Genomic DNA, 27,761 nt, shown 5'->3' with positions numbered 1-27,761 from the left:
ATAGTTTTATGACTAGTAGTTAAACAACTCAATCAATCTCCCTGAAAATTCCCTTACGTGAATTTGATTTTCTCACACTCATTTCCATTAGATGGAATAAGAAGCAATTATGAAGAACAAATTGGGTTAAAGCTAAGTGATTTGTAGCCCTTTCAGAGCATGGCTAAGTGTTTTAGGAATAGACTTAGCAGGCGATAAGCTGCTGTTCTGTGAACTGGACAGCCCTTGTCCCTTCCCAGGACTGACTTGGCCTGGAAGCTCCTGTGAACTTTTACTAAAATTAACCTAAATTCCAAGACTCCAGAAAAACCAAAAGAAAAGAAAATAAATAGAAAGGAAACTGAAAACTGTTGTTAAAAGAATAGCAAGAATCTACTTTTAAATTTGTCCTAATAATACATTGATTCTCTATGTATTTTAATGTTGTTAGATCTAAGTATTTAAGTTGGTGTTCATTGAAATGAAATGCTATGTCAATTATTATTTTGTTAAATGAAATAATTCAATTTATTCATCCATTCATTAAAATTACTTTTAATTTCCAGTTTATACTATATTGTGTATATAATTCCTACAAGGCATTATAAATCTATGTACACACCCACTTCACATCCAGCTTACCTCCAGTGCTATTCACCCCATTATAGAGGGCACCACGGAGCACTGTTCCTTCAGTTAGGAGCATAACTGTCTCCAGCAGTGCCTGCTTCTCTTCTCCCTTCTGACCTTATAAGAACACTTACAGCAGTACTTGAGAGGATACCCACTAATAGGCAACTCCCAGTTGCCAGTTTTGTTCTGATGTTTGATTCCAGGATATCAAAGTATAATTTAGTTCGGCACTAGTTTACCAGATTGTGACATAATAAACTTTACCTACTTCATACAGTTCATTGTTGATGAATCCATAGTCACGGAGAAGTTCAAGGAAAGGAAATGATGTTATTATTATATTTGAAATTGCGACTTTCTGTCTTTTGAAGTGGCAGAGTGCAATGTTTTCTGCAGACTTCCTAGAGAGAAAGGACACTATGAGAAAATGGTCATCAAGATTTTGATATGCCTGTGGAAGCTGTAAAATTTTATAAATGAAGGATAGGTGGTGAAGAACCAACACATATAAAATAAGTGTCCCTTAGTAGAGATTAGAACAAATAGAACTGAAGCAATAGACAAAGCTGTAATAAAATGAAGCATAAAGGGTTATTAAAACATCCTACCTAATAAAAGAGTAATATAAAAATTATCTGTCACTCCGTGACAAAATGGTGGCACCCATAACCACAAGATGGCAGCGCCCAGTCCTCTCAGCCCCACCGGAATCCCTCAGTCTCAGGGAGGGCTGCCTCAGAGAGATTGGAGAGTAAGCAGCCTGGTGGAATGCTGCCCAGAGGCCCTCCTGACTCTTTATAAAAAAAAAAAAATTCACTTTCCATGGCCGGATCCCCTCCCAGGGGTGGCAGCCTGGGTTGGGGTCTCAGCCTGGCAGGGGCACACGCCCCCACAGTGTGATCCCCTCCTAGTGACGGCAGCCTGGGGTCTCAACCACTGAGTAACACCAGCCAGGCAGATATGGAGGAATCTTAAATGTTTCTTTTTTTAAAAAATATATATTTTACTGATTTTTTACAGAGAGGGAGGGAAAGGGATAGAGAACTAGAAACATCTATGAGAGAGACATCGATCAGCTGCCTCCTGCACACTACCCAGTGGGTATGTGGCCCCAATCAAGGTACATGCCCTTGACTGGAATCAAACCTGGGACCCTTGAGGCACGGGCTGGGTCTCTTTGTTTCTTGATGAATCTGAGACCCTAGCTGACGCTGCCACCGCTGGGAGGGGATCCGGCCAATGCTCCATCCCCTGAGCCAAACCAGTTAGGGCTGTCCAATATGTTAAAGAAAAAAACCCTATCTAATAAAGAGGGAATATGCAGGGGGAGGGTATTTGGGGGTGACCTGGTTGCCAGGAGAGGGCAGTTGGGGATGATCGGCCTGTCATGGGAGTAGTTAGACGTTGATCAGGGTGGCAGGGGAGTGGTTACGGGGTGATCAGGCTGGCAGGCAGAAGCAGTTCAGGGAAATCAGGCAGGCAAGCGAGCAGTTGGGAGCCAGCAGTCCTGGATTATGAAAGGGATGTCTGAATGCCTGTTTTGGGATCAGGCCTAAACAGGCAGTCGGACATTCCCTGACGGGTCCCAGATTGGAGAAGGTGCAGGTTGGGCTGAGGGACACCCTCCTCCAGTGCACAAATTTCATGCACCGGGCCTCTAGTATGTAATATTGAAAAATTCTAGTCTGTCACGATCAAAGCCATTGTAAAATTATTGTGTCCTAACAGATTTGGAATTTTTATGAAACAATTTTAATTTGTACAAAAGTGAGATGGACTAAACAGGCCACCCACAGAGGAAAATGAAACAATGGTATAAATATTTCTGTAGCATGTTTTCATTTCCTTTGAGTAAATAACCAGGAGTGTAATTGCTGGCTGATTGTGTAGGAGTGTGATTTACAGTTTTGGAAGCAAATTGTTTTAAAAAATCTGTTAGAAATAGCCGTTCTAATGTAACCATTCTAGTGTGTGATGTGGTATCTCATACAATATCTATATACGAGAGGCCTTGTGCACGAAACTCATGCACTCTGGGTGGGGGGTGTCCCTCAGCCTGGCCTGTGTCCTCTCGCAGTCTGGGAACCCTCAGGGGATATTCGACTGACAGCTTAGGCCCTCAGAGAGTGGGCCTAAGCTGGCAGTCAGACATCCTTATTGCTGCAGCAGAGGCTGAAGAGGTTTCCACTGCTGCCACTGTGCTCACCAGCTGTGAGCCCAGCTTCTGGCTGAGCAGTGCTCCCCTTGTGGGAGTGCACTAACCACCAGGGGCAGCTCCTGCATTGAGCATCTGCCCCCTAGTGGTCAGTGCACATCATAGTGACCAGTTGATTTGCATATTAGCCTTTTATTACATAGGATATACAATATATATATATATATATATATATATACATATATATATATATATATATATATATATATATATATATATATCCTTCATAATAAAAAGGCCATATGCAAATAACCATCACTCCGCTACGCCCACGATTGGGCGGTGGGAGGCTTGGGGGCGGGACTCGGGGTGGCATATCCAGCCATAGAAAGGCGCAGGACTCCCGCCCCCCCCCCGCCCCCCCCGCCCCCCCCCCCCCACCTCTCAACGGCTGGATTGGCGGCTGCTGAGGGGGACTGCCTCGGACACCCTGGACACCCAGCTCCGTTGCCATCGGAGGCGGGGAGCCGGTTGTCCGCACCCGGATCCCCTGCCGTGCTCCCCTTCGTCAGCGCCTCAAGCCCCAGCAGCAGCGGCAGCGGCTGGGGATGAGCTGGGGATCCCAACAGCCTGGCAGCTCAGTGGCGGCGGTGGAGGCAGCATTGGGCCTGGGGACTGGCGAACAGGCAGAAGATGGCCCTGATCGCAGGAGGCTAGGCCTAGGGACCCTACCCACATGATTGAATCATGCACTGGGCCTCTAGTATATATATATAGTATACATTCTTTATGGTTGAAAGTATTATATATGTCTCCTTACTCCCCCATTGACCTATCCACAGCTGCTCCTGCCCCCCAGCAGTCTGTGTCCATTGGTTATGCTTATATGCATGCATACAAGTCCTTTGGTTGATCTCTTACTCATCCCCTCCCAGCCTCCCCTACCTTCCCTCTGAGATTTGTTATAGTTTTAATTTGTATTTATTTAATGACTTATGATATTGAACACAATTTCATATTCTTATTAGAAATTCATATTCCTCCTTTTGTCAAGTGCTTGTTCAGGTCTTTGACCCTTTAACATTATTGGGTTGTCTTTTACTTATTGATATGTAGGAGTTAGTTTTATCTTGCAGATAGAAGTATTTAGTTTAATATATGTATTGTGAATATATTTTTTTCAGTCTGTGGCTTGCCTTTCATTTTCTTAACCATCTTTTTTTCCAAAACATTTTTTCCCCAAAAGATTACATGTGTTCCCTTCCCACCATTGACCTCCTCCAGCCAGCCCCTGCACCCCCTCCTGCCCCAGGCCTTCATCACCATATTGTCTATGTCCATGGGTTATGTATATATGCATACAAGGTCTTTGTTTGATTATCTCCCACCCACCCACCCTCCTCCGCATTCCCTCTGAGATTCTGCACTCTGTTCCATGCTTCAAGTCTCTGGATCCACTCTGTTCATCAGCTTATTTTGTTACTTAGATTCCACATATGAGTACGATCATGTGACACCATACACAAAAATAAACTCAAAATGGATAAAGGACTTAAACATAACTTGGGAAACCATAAAAATCTTAGAAGAAGCCATAGGCAACAAAATAACAGACATTTTTCGTAGCAATATCTTTACCTATACAGCTCCTTGGACAATGGAAACTAAAGAGAAAATAAACAAATGGGACTGCATCAAAATAAAAAGCTTCTGCACAGCAAAAGAAACCACCAACAAAACAACAAGAAAGCCCACTGCATGGGAGAACATATTTTCCAATGTTATCTCTGATAAGAGTTTAATTTCCAATATGTACAAGGAACTCATACAACTTAACAAAAGGAATATAAACAATCCAATAAAAAAAAATGGGCAAAGGAACTAAACAGACACTTTTTGAAAGAGGACATTCAGAAAGCCAAGAGACATATGAAAACATGCTCAAAGTCACTAATCACTTGAGAGATGCAAATCAAAACAAAAATGAGGTACCATTTCACACCTATCAAAACAGCTATCATCAACAAATCAACAAACGACAAGTGCTAGAGAGGATGCGGAGAAAAAGGAACCCTTGTGCACTGCTGGTGGGAATGCAGACTGGTGCAGCCACTGTGGAAAACAGCATGGCGTTTCCTCAAAATATTAAAAATGGAACTGCCATTTGACCCAGTAATACAACGTCTAGGAATATATCTCAAGAAAACAGAAACACCAATAAGAAAGGATATATGTATGCCTGAAAATCATCATTTTGTTCATCTTTTGTATATTTTTTGTCTCTGTGTCATTTATCTCCACTCTGATATTTATTATTTCCTCCTTTCTACTTACACTAGGCTTTTCTTATTGTTCTCTTTCTAACTCTTTGAGTTGTAGGGTTAGATAATTTATTACCATTTTTTCTTGTTTTTTGAGGTAGGCCTGTAGAGTTATGAACTTCCCTCTGAAGACTGCGTTCACTGTTTCCCATAGATTTTGGATTGTTGTGTTTTCATTGTCATTTGTTGCCATGATGCTTTTTATTTCTTCTTTGATCTCTTTGGTAACCCAGTCATTCTTTAATAGCATGCTATTTAGCCTCCAGGTGTTTGATTTTTTAATTGTTTTTGTTGTAGTTGATTTCTAGTTTTATGTCATTGGAATCTGAGAAGATGCTTGATATGATTTCTATCTTCTCGAATTTGAAGAAACTTTGCCTGTGTCACAACATGTAGTCTATCTTTGAAAATGCCCCATGTGCACTTGAAAATAATGTATATTCTGTGACTTTGGAGTGAAATGATCTGAAGATGTCAATTAATTCCATCTGATCTAGTGAGTCATTTCAGATTGATGTTTCTTTGATGATTTATTATTTAGAGGATTTGTCCAGTGGTGATAGTTGGATATTAAAGTCCCCTACTATGACTGTATTGCTGTCAATCTCTCCCTTGGTATCCTCCAGAAGTTTAATTTATGTATTTGGGTGCTCCTGTATTGGGTGCATATATGTTTACCAGAGTTATATCTTCTTGCTGAATTGGTCCCTTTAGTATTATGAAGTGGCCTTTCTTATCTCTTGTTATGGCCTTCACTTTGAGGTCAAAGTGACTAAAAATATTTAAAAACTCTATCTCGTCAACAAAATAAACCTTTAAATATAAAAGGTAATGTTAATAATGGAAAAAGAGATATCATGCTAACACTAATCAAGAGATGGATGCAGTAGCTATATTATTTACAGACAAAGAAGATTCAGAACAAGAAAAATTATGAAGGAGAAAGAGGGGATTTCATATGAAGCAGGGGTCTGTTTTCCAAGAAAAGTTAATCCTTAACATGTATTTACCTGAACACTTGACATCAAATTATATACAGTAAAAATTGATAGAACTACAAGTAGAAACAAACAAATGCACTGTTAGAATTTGATACTTCAACACCCTTTTTTAGTAATTTATACTTCTAGCAGGCAAAGATTCAGTAATAATAGAGTTGAGTTAAGCATCACTGTCAACCAACTTGATCTATTTGACATTTATAGAGTACTTTATCCAATAATGTTGAGTACACATACTCAAGATGACAGAGAAAACTCACCTTCATCACATAAGACCAATTTCTGGATCATAAAACACACCTTAACACATGTAAAAGAATAACAATCAGGTCTGAGGAGCAGCAGCCCTGCGAGCAACCAGCCCCCGTCTGAGGAGCAGCAGCCACATGAACAGCCCACCCCCATCCGAAAAGCAGCAGCCACATGAACAGCCTGCCCCCCGTCCGAAGAGCAGCAGCTGTGCAAGCAGCCCAACCCCATCTGAGGAGCAGTAGCCATGCAAGCCATCTGCCCTGGCACAAGGAGGTGCAACCCCGTGAGCAACCCGCCCCCGTCCAAGGAGCAGCAGCTGCATGCAACCAGCCCCCATCTGAGGAGCAGCAGCCTCATGAGCAGCCTGCCCCTGTCTAAGTATCAGCAGCTGCATAACCAGCCTTCCCCCGCCAGCCAGAGGACATACCACTGCTGCAAGCAGTGCCCATCATAGGATCCCCGCCAACTGAGGAGCAGCCGCTGCCACAACTGCCTGAGGAGCAACCCCTGCATGCCTCGTCACCTAGATCTTTTATTGAGAGCAAAAATGGAGAGATAAAGAAACCCCCAAAGGAAAGAAAAGGAGGAATCACCAGAAAAGCAGCTAAGTAAAATGAAGGCATGCAATATGTCAGAAAAAGAATTCAGAATAAGGGTCATACAGTTCATAAACTGGATGGATGAAAAAAAAATTACCAACTTATATAAGAATCAAGAAGAGCCGAAACCGGTTTGGCTCAGTGGATAGAGCGTCGGCCTGCGGACTGAAAGGTCCCAGGTTCGATTCTGGTCAAGGGCATGTACCTTGGTTGTGAGCACATCCCTGGTGGGGGTTGTGCAGGAGGCAGCTGGTCGATGTTTCTGGCTTTCTATCCCTCTCCCTTCCTCTCTGTAAAAAGTCAATGAAATATATTTTAAAAAAAAAGAATCAAGAAGAAATAAAGAGTGATATAGCTGCAATTAAAAAATGCCATGGAAAGTTTCAACAGTAGACTAGGAGAAGTGGAAGACTGAATTAGCGAATTAGAAGCAAAACACAACCAAACTGAACTGCAATTGGAGAAAAAAATTAAAAGAAAGGAGGAGAGCCTAAGGGAGCTTTGGGACAACATGAAACAATGCAACATATGAATAATAGGGGTGCCAGAACGACAGGAAGAGACAAAAGGGTTAGAAAACACATTTGAAGGAAAAATGTCAGAAAACTTCCCTGATGTGGGGAAGAAAAACGTCACACAGGCACAGAGAGTCCCCAGAAAGATGAATCCGAAAAGACCCACACCAAGACAAATCATAATTACAATGGCAAATGTTTAGGACAAAGAGAGACTCTTAAAGGCTGCATGAGAGAGACAGAAAGTTATGTACGAGGGATCTCTCATTGATTATCAAATGATTTCTCAACAGAAACACATCAGGCCAGAAAGGAATGGAAGGAAATTTACAAAGTGATGCAAAGCAAGGGACTAAATCCAATAATACTCTTTCCATCAAGGCTATCATTCAATTTGAAGGGAAAATAAGGAACTTCACAGACAAAAAAAAAAAGGTCAAGGGAGCTTAATTACTACCAAGCCAGTAATGCAAGAAATGCTAAAGGGACTGGTGTAAAAAGAAGAAATAAAAAGGGAAGAAGGCACACATGCACACAAAAATAAAAATGGCTACAAACAAGTACCTATCAATAATAACTTTAAATGTAAATGGACTAAATGCTCCAATCAAAAGACATTGAGTGGCTTAATGGATAAAAACAAAACAAAACATGATCCATATATATGCTGTCCACAAGAGATCCACCTCAGAACAAGGGACTCACACAGACTGAAAGTGAAGGGATGGAAAAATATCATTCAGGCAAGTGGAAATGAAAACAAAGCAAAACACTGGGTAGCAATACTTATATCTGACAAAATAATAGGCCTCAAAGTAAAGGCCATGACAAGAGATAAGGAAGGACACTTCAAAATACTAACGGGATCAATACAACAAGAGGATAAAACCCTGGTAAACATATATGCACCCAATGCAGGAACACCCAAATACATTAAAAACAAACAAGCAAACAAACAAACAAACAAAAAAAACACAACTCCTGGAAGATATCAAGGGAGATATGGACAATAATACAATCATAGTAGAGTACTTTATTACCCCACTGACACCACTGGATAAAACCTCTAGGCAAAAAAATCAGAGCAGCAAAGAAACAGCAATTCTAAATGACTCACTGGATCAGATGGACTTATTGACATAGTCAGAACATTTCACCCCAAAGCCACAGAATATATGTTCTTCTCAAGTGCACATGGAACATTTTCAAAGATAGACAACATATTGGGTCACAGGCAAAGTCTCTCTACATTCAAGAGGATTGAAATTATATCAAGCATCTTCTCAGACCACAATGACATAATATTAGACATAAACTACAATAAAAACAGTAAAAAAAAAAATCAAATGCTTGGAAGCTGAAGAGCATGCTATTAAACAATGGTTGGGTTACCAAAAGAAATCAAAGAAGAAATTAAAAACATCCTGGAAATAAATGACAATGAAAATACAACAATTCAAAACCTATGGGACACAGTGAAAGCAATCCTGAGAGGGAAGTTTATATCTCTGCAGGCCTACCTCAAAAAACAAGAAAAAAATGGTAATGAATCATCTAACTCTACAACTTAAAGAATTAGAAAGAGAGCAACAAGAAAGCCAAGCAAGAGCAGAAGGCAGGAGATAATAAAGATGCAAGAAGAAATAAATGACATAGAGACCAAAACAACAACAACAACAACAGCAGCAGCAGCAGCAGCAAAACAATACAAAAGATCAATGAAATCAAGAACTGGTTCTTTGAGAGGATAAACAAGATTGATGAACCTCTAGCAGGCTCAGCAAGAAGCAAAGAGAGAGGACCCAAATAAACAAAATCAGAAATGAAAGAGACAAAATAACAGCAGACCCCACAGAAATACAAAGGATTGTTAAAAAATACTATGAACAACTCTATTCCAACAGACTAGACAACTTAGAGGAAATGGACATATTCCTAGAAAAATACAACCTTCCAAAACTCAATTATGAAGAATTTAAAAATCTCAATAGGCCGATAACTATGGAGGAAATTGAAGCAGTCATCAAAAAGCTTCTGGCAAACAAAAGCCTGGGGCCAGCCGTCTTTACAGGGAAGTTTTACCAAACATTCAAAGAAGAACTAAAACGTATCCTCCTCAGACTATTCCAATTAGAGGAAGGAACACTTCCAAGCTCATTCTATGAAGCCAGCATCACCCTAATACCAAAACCAGATAAAGACAACACAATGAAAGAGAATTATAGGCCAATATCCCTCATGAACATAGATGCCAAAATCCTCAACAAAATTCTAGCAAATCGGATCCAGTGGTACATCAGAAAGATCATACACCATGACCAAGTAGGATTTATCCCAGAGATGCAAGAATGACACAATATCCGCAAATGAATAAACGTGATTCATCACATAAACAAACTGAGAGATAAAAATCACATAGTCATATCAATTGATGCAGAAAAAACATTTGACAAAATCCAATAACATTTCTTGATAAAAACCCTTAGCAAAATGGGAATAGAGGGATCATACTGAACATAAGAAAAGCCTTATATGACAAACCTATAGCCAACATCATACTCACTGGGCAAAAACTAAAACCATTTCATCTAAGAACAGGAACAAGACAGCGATGCCCACTTTCACCACTCCTGTTCGACATAGTCCTGGAAGTGCTAGTCATAGCAATTAGACAAGAAGAAGAAATAAAAGGTATCCAAATTGGAAAGGAAGACATAAAACTGACATTATTCAAAGATGACATGATACTATACATAGAAAACCCTAAAGTCTCCATCAAAAATTATTAGACTTAATAAATGAATTCAGCAATGTAGCAGGATACAAAATTAATGCCAAGAAATCTCTGGCATTTTTATACACCAATAGTGAATTTACAGAAAGAGAGATTAAAAAACAATCCCATTTGCCATAGCACCAAAAAAAGTATGATACCTAGGAATAAACTTAACTAAGGAGGTAAAAGATCCAAACTTGAAAAACTACAAGACACTGAAAAAAGAGATAGAGGAAGACATAAACAGATAGAACCTACTGTGTTCATGGATTGGTTGAATCAACATAATTAAAATGTCCATACTACCCAAAGCAATCTATAGATACAATGCACTCCCTATTAAAATACCAACAGCATATTTCACAGACCTAGAAAGAACCCTCCAAAAATTCCTCTGGAATAAAAAAAGACCACAAATAACTGCAGCAATCCTGAGAAAGAAGAACAAAATAGGATGGATCTCAATACCAAATATCAAGCTGTATTACAAAGCCACTGTTCTCAAAACTGCCTGGTAGTGGTTCAAGAACAGACAAATAGACCAATAGAATATAATAGAGTACCCAGAAATATACCCAAAGCACTATGCTCAACTAATATTTGACAAAGGAGCAAGAGCATACAATGGAGTCAAGACAGTCTCTTCAATAAATGGTGTTGGGAAAATTGGACAGATACATGCAAAAAAAAGAAAAGAAACTAGACCACCAACTTACACCATACACAAAAAGAAACTCAAAATGGATAAAGGACATAACCATAAGATTGGAAACCATAAAAATATTAGAGGAATCAATAGGCAGTAAAATGTCATATGCTGAAGCAATATCTTCACCAGCAGATGAGTGGATTACAAAACTGTGGTACATCCACACAATGGAATACTACGCTGTGGTAAAAAGAAGGAATCCTTACCATTTGCAACAGCATAGATGGAACTGGAGAGCATTATGGTAAGCGAAATAAGCCAGTCCGAGAAAGATAAATTTCACATGATCTCACTCATTTGTGGACTATAATGAACAACATAAAATGATGAAAAAACAAACAAACAAAAAATAGATCCAGAGACAGAGAAGCTTTGATCAGATTGTCAAACCTCACAGGGAAGGTAGGAGAGGGTGGGAGTAAGGGGGAGAGATCAACCAAAGGACTTGTATGTATGCTTATAAGCCTAACCAATGAACACAGACACCGGGGGGGGGGGGGGGTGATGGCATGATTGGGGGGTGGGGGAGCAATGGGGGGATAAGAACACATATGTAATACCTTAATCAATAAAGAAAAAATAAGAAATAACAAAAAAAGAATAGCAATCATGAAGAATATGTCCTCAGACAATAAGGAAATTTAAATAATAATTAATTACAAAGAGCTATAATTGAAACTTCTTAAATATTTAGTGAGTGAAAAATATATTTCTAAGTAAGATGAGTGAAACAAAAACCTCAAGGATCTTCTTAAAGTTATTTGAACTAAATTAAAATGAACATGCATTTCATCAAAATTTGGTGATGCAGGAAAAGCAGTGATTAGTGAGAAATATATTCTTTATCCTATCTAATAAAAGAGTAATATGCAAATTGATGATCACTCCAACACACAAGATGGCCGCCACTATGTGTTCAAAGATGACCGCCCATGTGGACACAAGATGGCTGCCACAAGATGGCTGGCTGGGGAGGGCAGTTGTGGGTGATCAGGCCAGCAGGGTAGGGCAGTTGTGAGGGACCAGGCCTGCAAGGGAGGACAGTTGGTAGGGGGGACCAGGCCTGCAGGGGAGGGCAGTTGGGGGTGACCAGGCCTGCAGGGTAGGGCAATTGGGTGCAATTGAGCTGGTAGGGGAGTAGTTAGGCATTGATCAGGCTGGCAGGGGAGTGGTAGGGAGTGATCAGTCTGGCGAGCAGAAGCAGTTAGGGGCACTCAGGCAGGCAGGCAGGCAGGCAAGTGGTTGAGAGCTAGCAGTCCTGGATTGTGAGAGAGCAGTTGGACATCCCTTGAGGGGTCCCAGATGGAGAGGGTGCAGGCTGGGCTGAGGGACACCCCTCCCCCCATGCATGAATTTCATGCACCGGGTCTCTAGTATGCATATATTAGAAAAGAAGGAAGATCTAAAATAAAAATCTAAGTTTTCAACTTAAAAAACTAGAAATACAAGATCACAAAAAGAACAATTTAAAACTAAATAGAAGAAAGGAAATAAAATAAAAATTAATTAGAAAGAAATAAGTGAAAAGAAACTAGCAAAACAATAGATAAAAACACACAAAACCTAAAACTGGCTCTTGGAAAAGATTAATAAAATCCATAGGCTTTTATACAGGATAATAAAAAAAGAGAAAAGACACAAATTACCAATATTGGAAGTGAAAGTAGGATCATCACAACTAATCTCATGACATTAAAAAGATAATGAAATCTATGAACAAATCTATGAACAAATCTATGCCAACCAATTTGATAACAAATAGTATAGGCCAAATCTTTGAAATATACAAAGTACCAAAACTCACACAAGGAGAAATAGATAATTTGAATAGGCTTCTACTCCTTTGAAAAAAACGTGAATAAGTAATTCATAACTGTGAACAAAATACCAGGTCCTGGTGTTTTCAATGGTGATTTCTACAAGCATTTGAGGAAGAAATTATGCCAGTTCTCCAAAATCTTGTTCAGAAAATACAAGCAGAGGGAACACTTCTTAACTCATGAAGAGTATGTCCTCAGACATAATCCAGCAATACAGTAACACCATAGCAGATAAAGGCAAGCTACAAACCAATAATTCTCATAAGTATTGATGCAAAAAAACTTCAACAAAATATTAGTAAATTGCATCCATCAATGTATAAAATATTATACCCATGACCAAGTGGAATTTATTCCAGACATGTAAGGATGGGTCAATATTCCGAATCAATCAATGTAATCCACTATATCCAGAGGCTAAAGAAGAAAAATAAAATGATGATATCAATTGATATAGAAAATTTATTAGACAAAATCATACACCCACTCATGTAAAAACTAGAAATAGTTAGGAACTTTTTTCAACTTGAGAGAAAATGTCCACCAATAATACTATACTTACTGTTAAGAACCTGCACTTTCCCCCTAAGATCAGAGGTATCCCCTTTTAAAAATCATATTCAACATTGTAGTGAGGCATAGTAAGTTAAAAAAAAAAAAGAAAAGAAATTAAAAGTGTAAAGTTTGGGAAGGAGCAATAACTATGCTTGCAGATGACATGATTGCATATGTAGAAAATCCTAAAGGATTGACTGAAAAATATCTCCTAAGACTAATAAGTAAATATAGCCAGGATGCAAGGTAATATTCAAATGTTAGAATTTTTTTGTATACACCAGAATTGAAAAATTGGGATTAGATATTAAATAAAACAATGCCATTTACAATAGCATCAATATAATGAAAACCCTAGGTTTGTACATAAGAAACTATGTACAGGATTTTAATGCAGAAAATTATTCTAGAAAGAGAAGAATTTTATTTTTTAGAATAAGAGTAACTACTTTGGCATAAAGATTCAAAGGCTATTAATCAACTTAAAGTGTTGAACTGTGTGATAAAGGAAAACTCAGGTTAAATTATATGTTTGAGATATGAAAACCTAGGATGATATAGTTTTAAATTCAATGCTAAAAATTACAGAAATATTGATGAAAATGAATTTCAGAATTTAAAAGTAACACTGGTTGAGTGAAATCAGACCCTATGATACCTTATAAAACAGAACAAAAATCAAAAGAATAAAACATAGCTTGAATTTTTAGAGAGAAAAATCTAAGGAAAATAGTATGGATTTTTAAAAGTTAAAACAGGAAATAAATTATAAATTATTCATATTATTTAAAACACTAAATGTGAATGGGGTCAGCATCATGGCAGAATGAGGTAAAGTACTTGGTTTCTCCCCTTAAAGTTGCAACAAGTTGGACAACTCTAATTCCACAAAGGACTCCCTGATCAACACACAAATACATCTGTGAGACCCACACTTTGAGACATGTGAAGGAGGGTGTATTGGAACCAGCAGAGCAGGCAGGACTGGGGATAGGACAGAAAGGAGTAGCAGATGCAGCCAGGAACTTGGTAAGGCCCAGAAGACATGGTAAGAGATGAAGAATGGAGTTGCAGTGCATGCACTCAGCAGCCCACGGCTTGAGGAGCAGAAGCAACATTTCCTGTCTGTGGCCAGCATACACATGGTTAGCCATTGACAGTGGTGGAGATTAAACACAAAGGTGTGGCAGCTGCAGTACACAAGCTGCCATTACCAGCCAGATAACAAAGCCACAGATGTGCATACCCACTTCCCCTCACCCTCCCAGAGCTCGCAACAGCACCAGGGTGTCAAGACACAATGCACACGCTCAGCAGCTTGGATGGTCTGAGAAGCAAAACCCTCCTCTGGCCTGAGTGGCCAGAGCACTCTATAGCTAACCCCAGTTACAGGAGCAGAGATGCAGAGATGTGGGCAGCCAAGTTCTGGCAGTCACCATTACTAGGAAAAGAATAAAGGCACAGACAAAAACCCACCCTACCCTCACACCCTCACCCATTGTAGTGGAACCTGGTGGAGGCAGCTGGGACACCTGAGATTGCACAGCACTGGTGGCAGCCTCTGGTTACAGGAGGCAGCCCCGGGATCCCCCAGGCCTGGGCTCCCATCACCCACTACATCCCACCATGGGGTAGTGCTCTGAGACCAACATGACTAAGTCATAGAGGGGACACCCACCTCTTTGGGAAATATGGGGCATTTTCCATGGCCAAGGCTACACAGCCCCCGCACCCCCCCCCCCCCCCGCACCCCCTCTTCCCCGACCCGAGGTCCCGGAAATCCCAGCAGTGCAGGTGAGAGAAAACAAAAACTTGTGTTATTGCACCATTTGCCGGTACACAAAAGACAACTTCAAACTGTACATCAGATGCCAAGAAAGTCAGACATGAAATGTGAAAAAAAATTTCACTCCGATGAAGACAGTGCAAACTGGGGGAGAGAGGAGAGCTGCACAGGATAAGCTTGAGAAATGGGTTGTAAAACCAAAGCCGGCATGAGAGAAAGAAAGTGTACACCAACATGCAGACAGGGTCAATGTGGAGGAATAACCCAGGGGGTGAGCAAGATGTTCCCAAGACACTTAACATCACACAAACACCTAAAAAAATAAGGCAACAGTGTGCTGATGGGCTGATATAATTACATGTGGTTTATAGTAAGACTTGCAGAGCTGTTGAAGAAAATTAAAGCACTCCCTCAAAAATAAACACAATCAACTTTTAATTGGGATTAACAAAACATGAAAAACTACTAAAAATGAAACAATTTTCATAGAAGAACCAGGTTAGAGACAACCATAATGAACAGAAAGTCAAAAGCTAGAGATGATTCATTAGGGACAGATAAAACTGTGAAGGCTAATATCGCACCAATGGAAGAATAGTTTTGCCCCATGATCAAAAAGAAACCAATATATTTTTTAAGATAATAGAGAAAAATATTCCCCTGAAGTAAGGGTAGAACTGAACCTGCCACCTTAAGAACATGAAAACTGTGGTTAAAGATGGTGTATATGGCATTCAGCAGTAACTTTCCTCATCACTCTTATTTATTCACTAAATGCCTGATGCACAAAATTCATGCAAGAGTAGGCCTTTCTTCCCCTGCTGCTGGCATAGGCTTCCCTCTGGCACCTGGGACCCAGGCTTCCCTCCAGCTGGCAGGCTCCCAGGACGTGGGCTTCCCTCACAGCCCCTGCTTCGTCCGTTATGTCATCTGGTCTAATTAGCATATTATGCTTTTATTACCTATATATATGTAAAACTCTAATATGCAAATAGACTGAATGGCAGAACAACCAAACAACTGATAAACAGGTCACTATGACTTGTGCTGACCACCAGGGGGTGCACGTGGAACATGGCAGACAATGGCAGTAGGATGCAGAGCATGGAACATGGTGAGCATTGGTAGTGGTGGCAGGATGGTGGAGCAGGTGAGAGGGACTCCAGACCAAGGCAGGGCACCAGTTGCTGTCATTGGGACAAGCCTCTGGTGGTTACTGAAAATTCTTTTCTCTCACGTGCTACAGTCCAGCTGGGCACTTGCACTTGCTGCAGGTACTGGAGCCACACTTGCCCCTGCTGCCGGCACCTGGCATCAGCCCCAATCTCTCGGTGCCATCAGTGGGTGCAAGTGGTGGCTGCCAGCCCCCATCACCCCTGAGGGCTTCTCCACCTCACCCTGCTCCTGAGGGGTGATTGAGGCAGCAGCGTCGCTTGCACCTGCTGATGGTGCTGCCCCTGCTCGCACCTGTTACTTGTGCAGGCCCCAATCACTCCGTGCTGTCAGCGGGTGTGAGTGGGGTCAGCGCCGTCAGTGTGAGGGAGTGGTGGTGGTGAGAACAGGGCTGCTGGCAGACAGGTGACCCAGCACCGTGGTGGGAGGGCCCAGGTGGGGGTGAGGAGGATGGGCTGAGACCTGGCCCTGTGCCCCCTGAAGCCTTGCGGCCCATAGTTCCTTTCAAAGTGCATGACTTTGTGCACTGGGCCCTTAGTTATAGATAATAACCAGGTTATATCTATCTTATAAAATCAATCCTATATAATAAAAGCCTAGGTGGTGGTGTCGTACCCTCATGCAGTGTCCTCATGCCATCACAAGAAGGCTGCCCCCACGTCATTATAAGATGGCCACCCCCATGTCATCACAAGATGGCTGCCACAAGATGGCCAGCAGGAGAGGGCAGTTGGGGGCAACTGGTTGGTCAGGGGAGGGCAGTTGGGGCGATCGGGTCTGCAGAGGAGGGCAGTTGGGGATGACCAATCTGGCACCGGAGGGCAGTTGGGGGTGATCGGGATGGCAGGTGAGGGCAGTTGAGGGTGATTGTGTGGCAGGGGAGCCGTTAGGTGTCAATCAGGCTGGCAGAGGAGCAGTTAGGGGGCAATCAGGCTAGTAGGCCGAAGCGATTAGGGACAATCAGGCAGTCAGGCAGGCGAATGGTTAGGAGCTAGCAGTCCGGGATTGTGAGAGGGATGTCCAACTACAGGGATTTGGCCTAAACCAGCAATTGGACATATTCTGAGGGGTCCCAAATTGGAGATGGTGCAGGCTGGGCTGAGGGACAACCCTCCAGTGCACAAATTTTGTGCACCAGGTCTCTAGTAGTATAATAAATCTGTAATTTAAATTTCAAGCTTTAATAAGATAGAAGTCACCAAAAACAAAGAAAAAGAAAAGGCAAGTAAACTTGCAACTTTCAGAATATTTAGCAAATTCTCCCTAATCAAATAAATGACAATCATCTCAACTGATAGCATTGGCAAGAAATAATGCATCATCTCACCCAAGTGGCAATTTCAATGGTCAATAAACACAAAACACTGTTCCTCCTCTCATGTAATCAGAAAATGAAATGTAGCAATACAAATCTCTGTATCTAGCACCTATGTGAAAATGCACATTGACAGATGATTCATCTCATTTAGTACTGTTAGGAGAATATATTGGTTCAGTTACTTAGAGAGTAACTTAGCAGAATCTGTAAACAAGTAAGTATTAGTACTCTTTGCCTCAACAAGTTGATTTTTTGGTTATTGACACCAGACAAACTTATGTAAATGCATAAAAGAGAGAAATATATAATTGTTGTTATCACAGCTTGTTGAAATGACCTAAGTGTCTGTCGATGGAAGAGAATAGTTTAAAAATTATGGTATATTGATTTCATGGAGTAGTATACAGCTGTAAAAATGAATAAAGGAGCCCAGCTTGTATGGCTCAGTGGTTGAGCATTGACCTATGTACCAGGAGGTCACAATTTGATTGCCAGTCAGGGCACATACCCGGGTTGTGTTCTCGATCCCCAGTGTGGGGCATGCATGAGGCAGTAGATCAATGTTTCTCTCTCATCATTGATGTTTCTATCTCTCTCTCCCTTTTCCTTCTGCTCTGATATCAATCCTATCTAATAAAAGAGAAACATGTAAATTGACTGTACCTCCACTATGCCCACCAGCCAATTAGAGCGAGTATGAAAATTAACCCAACTAAGATGGCAGCAGCCATGGAGCTGGAGTGAGCAGGAGGCTTGGGCTGCCCCCGATGATGGAGGAAGCTAAGTTTCCTGTCCGCCCTGGCTGGCCCTGGCCTCTGCTCAAGGCTACAATGTTTTAATTATAGAAGATAAATAAATCCCAGATACCTGCTTCCAGCCGGCCCTGGCCTCCACTCAAGGAGGCACTGAAAAAAGAAAAAAAGAAGGGGCTGGGAGCTTGGGGCACCGAGGGGCATGGCCAGACTACAAATAGCCATCAGCCCCTCACCCAGGCTGGCCAAGCACCCCAGCAGGGACCCCCATCCTGAAAGGGGTTTGGCCAGCCTGCAAACAACCATCAGCCCCTCACCCAGGGTGACCAGGCACCTCAGCAGGACCCCCCAACCTGAAGGGGTTGTGGCCAGCCTGCACATAGCCATCAGCCCCTCACCCAGGCTGACCAGGCACTCCAGTGGGGACCCCCACTCTGAAAGGGGTTTGACCACCCCAGCAGGGACCAAAAAACAGCCCTCAGGTCCTCACCCAGGCTGGCAATGCACCCCCAGCGGGGATCCTCACCCCATGGGGGCATGGCCAGCCTGAAAACTACCACAGGCCCTAGCCCAGACTGCTCCAAGCCTGAAGGGAATTCCCACCCTGACCCTTCAGGGCAAACCAGCCGGCCCCCACATATGCACCAGGCCTCTATCTATACTAATAAAAGGGTATATGCTAATTAGACTGGGAGACCTTCCAGGAGACCTTCTGGACATTCTTCTGGACAAAGCTATGGTAGCAGGCCAAGGTAGAGGTGGTTAGAGGCCAAGAGGAAGGGCAATTGTGAGTAATCAGGCCAGGATAGGATGGCAGTTGTGGGTGATCAGGCTGGTGGGGGACGGGGCCGTTGGGGATAAGCAGACCAGCAGGGGGGCCAGTTGGAGGCAAGCAGGCCTTCAGTGGAGGTCAGTTGGAGGTGATCAGGACAGTGGGGAGGGGGCAGATTGAAGTGAGCAGGCCAACAGGGGGGCAGTTTGGGGTGAGCAGGCCAGTGGGGAGGGAAGGTGGGAGCGAGCAGGCCAGCATGTGAGCGAGTTGCGGGTGAGCAGGCAGGCATGGGGGGCAGTTGCGGGCGAGCATGCTGGCACAGGGGGCTGTTGGGGGTGATTAGGCTGGCAGGGAGGGCATTTGGGGGTGAGCAGGGCTGGTGGCAGGGGGCAGTAGGGGGCAAGCGGCAGGCAGGCAGAATGATTAGGGGCAATCAGGCAGGCAGAGTGATTAGGGGCAATCAGGCAGGCAGGCAGGCAGGTGAGCGGTTAGGAGCCAGCAGTCCTGGATTGCGAGAGAAATGTCCAACTGCTGGTTTAGGCCTGATCCCTGTAAACGGGCAGTAGGACATCCTTTGAGGGGTCCCAGATTGGAGAGGGTGCAGGCCGGGCTGAGGGATACCGCCTGCACCCCGTGCACGAATTTTGTGCACCAGGCCACTAGTAAAAATATATTTAAAAAAAGAATGAGGGAGATCAGTATATTTATTAAAGTGAAAAGATCTCTAATAAAATAATTGAAAATAACTAAAATATCTGACAATGCAAAATGCAATAAAATCCCATTTGTTTAAAACAAGACACAAATTATGTATTTAGGAAAATCAGTTAGTTATATGTGTAAATGCAGAGAAAGAGATATGCACCCACAATACTCAACAGGACCAGGACTGAGAGTGGGTGGGTGGAAATGAAGGGGACTTTCCCCTCTACACACTTGCATGTTATCTGAAACTTTATGAACAAAAGGAAAAATGTAATTCTTTGGTATTAAAAAAGTTAAACATATTAAGTAATGTTATTTCTAACACATTACAAAAGAAAAAGATAGGATTTCTGGCCTTTGCTGTGCATTATAATGAGGTATAATGCATTACAGAGCAGAAACTCAAAGTACAGATGAAAATACTCAGTCTGCACTAGTCTTTCATGTCTTGGCCTTTTCTTTTTCTTTATTCCCTTAGATCAAGATCCCTGGAGGGAGAGTCCAGAGCCCCAGCCAGAGATGGAAATAGGCCTGGTACTGACCCGTCCTTAGCTCAGGTATGAGACCAAGGCACCCAGAATTTTGTATTTTCTAAAGTACCGTGTTTGAAAAAACCTGAAGGCAGAGGTGTCCCGAGGGAAACGAAAGGTTCAGAGGTCATCAGGAAATAAAAAATTGCATCAGAAAGGACAGCCGAGTCCAGATGGCCCACAGCTGAGCAGTAGCTGTAAGACAAGAGTCCTGTGAGTTGTGGCAGCTACACTCACACCAGCAGCTGTCCCTTTGCAGTTTAAAGATCTAATTCCTTCACTAGTATTCCTGCATTTCATTACATCCTCACCAGTGTTCTTGTAAAGCAAGATGAGGTCAAGGTTTAGACGAGTGTCTAATGACACACACTAGAGCAGCAGCACAACCTGACAGAAAGTTAAAGGAAGGGAGACAGAGACTGACCTGGTGCTGAGGTCTGTGCCCTCGCTGGCCATCGTCTTGCCCTGGGCCCTTTCTGGGCCTGGAGCCCTCCTGTGTCCCCAGCCTGCGTCTAGTGTGGCTGCCCAGCCCTGACCAGGAAGTGTGTACAATCAATCACCCAGGGAGAGCTCCTCCCAAACAGGGAAATTAGAAGTGAAACTAACTTCCTGGGTGTTTTCAGACATGTCTCCCTCCTTCTGCAGCCCCACAGTAGCTCTCAGCCATCAGGACATGTGGCAGCAGGAATGGAGGACAAAAAGGGACAGTCAGGACCAGGAGGCAAGGGGAGGAGAACCCAAGGGGAAAGGCAGGGGCAGGGCCAGCCCCCAGGCGTTTTCTTGATTGAGCACTGACTCCAAAAACAGGAAAATAGCCTAGCTACAGTGCCTGGAAACCTGGAGAGCAGGAGAGGTAGTGACTGAAAAGGGATAGAGGGCAGAGAAAACACCCAGGGGACTGGCTTCCTTAGCTTTACCAGGAGGAGCTTCCATTCAGACCACACTAGTGTGCTGAGTCTCCAGCCTGGGAGACCCTGTGGGGACAGGGTTTATTTCAAAGAGGAGGCAGAGAGTCCTGGACCTGAGAATTTAGGGGCAGGAAGAATTGGAGGGAACAGCATCAGCAGCCACTGGCCCAGAGGATGAAGACCTGGAACCTCTGTGGATGCAGAAATGGAGAGGAGGAACACCTGGGACCCAAGTGGGAGCATTCAGGCTCTACACCAATGTCCCTTTCTGGGAGGTAGCCCATCAGTCAGCAGGACCCCTGGCCCCCCTTCCCTCCCTCCTTCCTGGGGAGACTCTGAGGCTGGGAGTTTTTTACTACTAAGCCAGCAATGCAAGACATGCTAAAGGGACTGCTGTAAAAAGAAAAAACAGAAAGGCAAGAAGAAACATAAACAATAAGAACAAAAATGACAACAAACAAGTACTTATCAATAATAAAATTAAACATAAATGCATTAAATGCACCAATCAAAAGACACAAATTAGCTGAATGGATAAGAAAGCATGACCTATATATTTGCTCTCTGCAAGAGACCCATCTCAGAACAAAGGATTCACACAGACTGAGCGTGAAGGGATGGAAAAATATTTTACAGGCAAATGGAAAGGAGAAAAAAGCTGGGGCTGTGATACTTATATCTGATAAAATAGACCTCAAAGTAAAGGCCATAACAGGAAATAATGAAGACCACTACATAATACTAAAGGGAACAATTCAACAACAAGATATAACTCTGGTAAACATATATTCACCCAATACAGGAGCAGCCAAATATATAAAACAACTTCTAAAAATATCAAATGGAGAGATCAATACAATACAGTCATAGTAGGGGACTTTAATACCCCATTGACACCACTGGACAAATCCTCTAATCAAAAAATCAGCAAAGAAACAGCAATCCTAAATGACTCACTAGATCAGATGGACTTTATTGATATCTTCAGAACATTTCACCCCAAAACTACAGAATATACATTCTTTCCCAGTGCACATGGAACATTTTCAAAGATAGACCACATATTAGGACACAGGCAAAGTCTCTTCAAAGTCAAGAAGATAGAAATCATAAGAAGCATCTTCTCAGATCATAATGGCATAAAACTAGAAATCAACTACAATAAAAACAATGAAAAAACAAACAAACACTTGGGGGCTAAATAGCATGCTATTAAACAATGATTGGGTTAACAAAGAGATCAAAGAAGAAATTATAATCATCCTGGAAACAAATGACAATGAAAACACAACAATCCAAAATCTATGGGACACAGGGAAAGCAGTCCTGAGAGGGAAGTTCATAGCTCTACAGGCCTACCTCAAAAAACATGAAAAAATGGTAATAAATTATCTAACCTTGCAACTTAACGAACTAGAAAGAGCAACAAGAAAAGCTCACAGTAACCAGAAGAAAGGAGATAATAAAGATCAGAGCATAAATAAATGACATAGAGACCAAAAAACACACACCAAAAAACAACAAAACAATACACAAGATCAATAAAACCAAGAGCTGGTTCTTTGAAAGGATAGACAAGATTGATGAACCTATAGCCAGGCTCACCAAGAAACAAAGAGGGCCCAAATAAACAAAATCAGAAATGAAAGAGGTGAAGTAACAACTGATCCCACAGAAATACAAACGATTATGAAAAAATACTACGAAAAACTCTACTCCAACAAACTGGGCAACCTTGATGAAATGAACACATTCCTAGAACAATACAAGCTTCCAAAACTGAATCAGGAAGATTAAAAACAACATGAATAGGCTTATAACTACTGATGAAAATGAAACAGTAATCAAAAAGCTTCCAGCAAACAAAAGCCCTGGACCAGATGGCTTCACAGGGGAGTTTTACCGAGCATTCAAAGAAGAACTTAAACCAATCTTTCTCAGACTATTCCAAAAAATTCAAGAGGAAGGCACACTTCCAAACTCTTTCTATGAAGCCAGCATTACCCTAATCCCAAAACCAGATAAAGAAACCACAAAGAAGAATTACAGGCCAATATCGCTGATGAACAGAGATGCCAAAATCCTCAACAAAATTCTAGAAAACCGGATGCAACATTCCATTAGAAAGTTCATACACCATGACCAAGTGGGATTTATTCCAGGAATACAAGGCTGGTACAAAATCCGCAAATCAATAAATTGATACATCACATAAACAAATTGAGAGACAAAAATAACATAATCATATCAATTGATGCAGAAAGGGCATTTGACAAAATCCAACACCCTTTTCTGATAAAAACGTTCAGCAAAGTGGGAATAGAGGGATCATACCTCAACATAATAAAAGCCTTTTAAGACAAACCTACAGCCAACATCATACTCAATGGGCTAAAACTAAAACCATTTCCACTAAGAAAAGGAACATGACAGAGATGCCTGCTTTCACCACTCCTTTTTGACATAATACTGGAAGTTCTAGCCACAGCAATCAGATAAGAAGAAGAAATAAAGGGCTTCCAAATTGGAAAAGAAGTAAAATTGTCATTATTCGCAGATGACATGATACTGTACATAGAAAACCCTAAAGACTCCATCAAAAGATTATTAGACTTAACAAATGAAATTGGCAATGTAGCAGGATACAAAATTAATGCCAAGAAATCTATGGCATTTCTACACACCAATAGTGAACTTACAGAAAGAGAGACTAAGAAAACAATCCCATTTACCATCGCACCAAAAAAATTAAGATACCTAGGAATAAACTTAACTAAGGAGGTAAAAGACCTCCACTCAGAAAACTACAGCACACTGAAAAAAGAGATAGAGGAAGACATAAACAGATGGAAGAACATACTATGTTCATGGATTGGTAGAATCAACATCATTAAAATGTCCATACTACCCAAAGCAATCTACAGTGTCTTCCATAAATGGTGTTGGGAAAATTGGACAGATATATGCCAAAAAATGAAACTGGACCACCAACTTAAACCATACACAAAAATAAATTCAAAATGGATAAAGGATTTAAATGTAAGACGGGAAACCATAAAAATATTAGAGGAATCCACAGACAGCAAAATCTCGGACATACGCCGAAGCAATTTCTTCAATGATACTGCTCCTAGGGCAATGGAAACTAAAGAGAAAATAAACGAATGGGACTACATCAAAATAAAAAGCTTCTGCACAGCAAAAGAAATCATCAACAAAACAATAAGAAAGCCCACTGTATGGGAGAACATATTTGCCATTGTTATCTCTGATAAGGGTTTAATCTCCAACATTTACAGGGAACTCATACAACTTAACAAAAGGAAGATAAAAACCCAATTAAAAATGGGCAACGGACCTAAATAAATATTTTTTAAAGAGGACATAAGTAAGGCCAAGAGACATATGAAAACATGCTCAAAATCACTAATCATCCAAGAGGTGCAAATCAAAACAATAATGAGGTAACATCTCACATCTGTCAGAATGGCTATCATCAACAAATCAACAAATGACAAGTGCTGGTGAGGATTCGGAGAAAAAGGAACCCTCGTGCACTGCTGGTGGGAATGCAGACTGGTGCAGCCACTGTGGAAAACAGTATGGAGTTTCCTCAAAAAACTAAAAATGGAACTCCCATTTGACCCAGTGATTCCACTTCTAGGAATATATCCCAAGAAACTAGAAACACCAATCAGAAAGGACATATGCATCCCTATGTTCATAGCATCACAATTTACAATAGCTAAGATTTGGAAACAGACTATGTGCATGTCAGCAGATGAGTGGATTAGAAAACAATGGTACATCTACACAATGGAATACTACGGTGCTTTAAAAAAGGAGTTCTTACCATTTGCAGCAGCATGGATGGAACTGGAGAGCATTATGCTAAGTGAAATAAGCTAATCAGTGAAAGAGAAACACCACATGATCGTACTCATTTATGGATAATAAAGAACATTATAACCCGGTGAACAAAAAGATTGGTACAGAGGCAGAGAAGCATCGAACAGACTGTCAAATTACAGTGGGAAGGCTGGGGAGGGGGGAGGGGGGAGGAGAAAGAGATCAACCGAAGGATCTGTATGCATGCATAAAAGCATAACCAATGGACGAAAGACTCTGGGGGGTGAGGGCATGTATGGGAGTGGGGTGGGGGGACAAAAGGGGGATATGGACACATGTAATACCTTAATCAATAAAAAAAAATAAAAATAAAACAAGGAAAATAAAGAATTCAGATGGGTTGTTGGAGGGGAAATGTGATTATCTCTACAGAGAAGGTAGTGAATCCTTGGAAAGAGACATCTGGGCAGAGGAAGAAGAGGTTAAGGAGTGAGGTTAAGGCATGCAGAAGAATAGAAGGAGACTGTAGGGGAGCATAGTAATGCTATCTAGGCCACATTCAGAAGGTCTGGGGCTATGCATGAGAATCACCCCTCTGCAGGCCAAAGAGGAAGGAGGCTGGCTCAGGGCCACATGGCCTGTCCCAACCCAAGTCGCCAACATCACCAGAGCCCATCATTTGGAGCCCTGGGCTCCAACTCAGGGGAAGTTAGTGACCTGTATCCAGAAAGGAACAAGGACTGATTTTTGTGATACTCTGGTTACTGCTGGACAGCAGCACACTCCCTGAAAACCCCTGAAACCACATAATGCCTCTCTCTCATGACCACCCAGCCTCAGACACATGGTGTGGAAAGGAAGGAGCTTGTTACTGCCATCACATTTCTCATTTTATCATCTAAGAGTCCCCATTACCATCAGTTGGGTAGCCCTTTCCTCCCAGACTTGACTCCAGCCATGTCTACACTTCCCTCTATTGGTCCTGCATGGTATTACTGCCTCCTTAGAACTTCTTCTGGTTGCCTGTTTAGAGAAACCAAAACTAACAATCCCTTATCTCTCAAGATTTTTAGACTACTGGTGGTCCATGAGGTCCAAAGGGGTCACCATGATTAGTAATGGATGAAGGGGGAACATGTTATCCCTGTTCTCTCAAATTCTAAACCCTCTAAATTAGCAATAGAAGCACCATTATTTCTATCTTAATAAAGGTGAGATGACGTATGGATATGATTTTGAGATAATTTTGATATTTGACAGTTCATGAGCACAAAATCCAGCTTATTACCTGGACAGATAAATCTGGGTTTAAAATTGAGGGGGGTCCTGAAACTGTGGCCACTCCCACCTTCTCAGAGGCCCTCTGTTTCCCAGAGAGGTTCATTCTGTCCTGAAGCTCCACAGTGACCTTGCCTTCTTCTCCTTCCTGGAGACAGAACTACTCAAACCTACTCCTCCTTGGCTTGAGACTGGCATTCCTATGGTGCACACAAAAAAATCATCCTGACAACCCTCCCAGGCATGTTGATTTTACTAGATGGTGAGCTATGTGGAGCAGTTAAAATTATTAAACAAGTTAAAAAGTGAATGATGAAGAGAAAATGTGAGATTTCAAGGAAGTTTTGGGGTTTCATATCTGCCACGCCCCAACCCCTGTCTCCCTGGGGGATTGTCTTCACCTTCCTCCACCATTAGGGTTCTCTGCCTCCTGGAGGATCTGAACCTCAATGTGTTAGCCTCACCCAACTCTTATTGACTCAGATGCCTAACGGCTTGACTAAAAAATCAGGTTGACCTTTTACAGGGTTCCTCACATTTAATCCTGGGAATCCTGGTGGAATCTTGCTGCCTTCACTGGGACCAGGCATTTCCACATCAGACTTGCCTCATAAGAAAAAAGGAAGGCTGTAGGTGTCAGTCCTGCTCTCAGGAAGGGGGAAAGAATATTTCTTGGGAGTTACCTTGACCTGGGGTCTCCCAGGGTGTCCCGGAGTGTTAGCTGGACTGGGCACCACAAGAAGCTGGGATGTACCAGCGAAGGAAGCCATTGAATGAACAGTGAAGCCCCACTCCTAATATTTCTGCAAGTTCCCTTGTCATCCATTACTAATCATGGTGACCCTTTCGCAACTCATGGGCCACGAGTGGTCTGTGGACCACCGGTTGATGATTGCTGCTCCAAAGGTTTCATTAAACCAGCGGTCCCCAACCTTTTGGACCTCACAGACCACCAGTGGTTCACGGATGCCCGGTTGGTGAATTTCCTGAATCTTAGGATGGTCAAGTGATGCATATGTAGCAAGAAAAGTCGTGCACTTAGCTCATTCTGATTATCTCCACTCAGCACACAGGAGGTGCCCACTGGCAGCGGCCTTTGCTTCTTTTGGCTTGTAAGTGGGTGCTTCTGTTGAGTGGAGGATCCATGGATGGGACCTCAGAGTTGCTGAACAGAACAGACGCAGTGGAGGTGGCCCCTGCAGCTTCGTGAACACTCAGTGGTTGTGAGACAGGAGTGGGATGTCATAAGGAGGCTCCACCATGGGAAAAGGATCAGTTAAATTGTCCCTGCACAGAAAGACTGTGGGATACACTAGGAGAATGATGCACAAAGGACTTCTGCCTAAATTAATGATTCCAGAATAGCGATTCTTAT

The 27,761-nt window shown here is 42.1% G+C and overlaps 1 protein-coding gene across 4 annotated transcripts in view; it reads right to left on the bottom strand.

Annotated features, from left to right (window-relative positions):
- Positions 1–21,045, bottom strand: part of LOC307106293 (nuclear body protein SP140-like protein) — a 134,547-nt gene extending 113,502 nt beyond the window's left edge. For 3 of the 4 annotated variants that reach the window (XM_079782661.1, XM_079782664.1, XM_079782665.1), the window contains exons 1-2: positions 20,776–21,045; positions 881–1,013 (exon numbers count right to left, since the gene is read on the bottom strand). In XM_079782661.1, the coding sequence (XP_079638787.1) occupies positions 881–1,013; positions 20,776–20,807 (165 nt within the window). In that variant the 5' untranslated portion in view covers positions 20,808–21,045. The remainder of the gene's footprint in view (positions 1–880; positions 1,014–20,775) is intronic. The other variant, XM_079782663.1, reaches the window with a different exon arrangement.
- Positions 21,046–27,761: the final 6,716 nt, after the last annotated feature.

The sequence above is a fragment of the Cnephaeus nilssonii genome (assembly GCF_951640355.1).
Source record: "Cnephaeus nilssonii genome assembly, chromosome: 10".
NCBI lineage: Eukaryota > Metazoa > Chordata > Mammalia > Chiroptera > Vespertilionidae > Cnephaeus > Cnephaeus nilssonii.
Note: the sequence above shows the minus strand (reverse complement) of the source record. Positions and strands in the feature narration are given on the sequence as shown.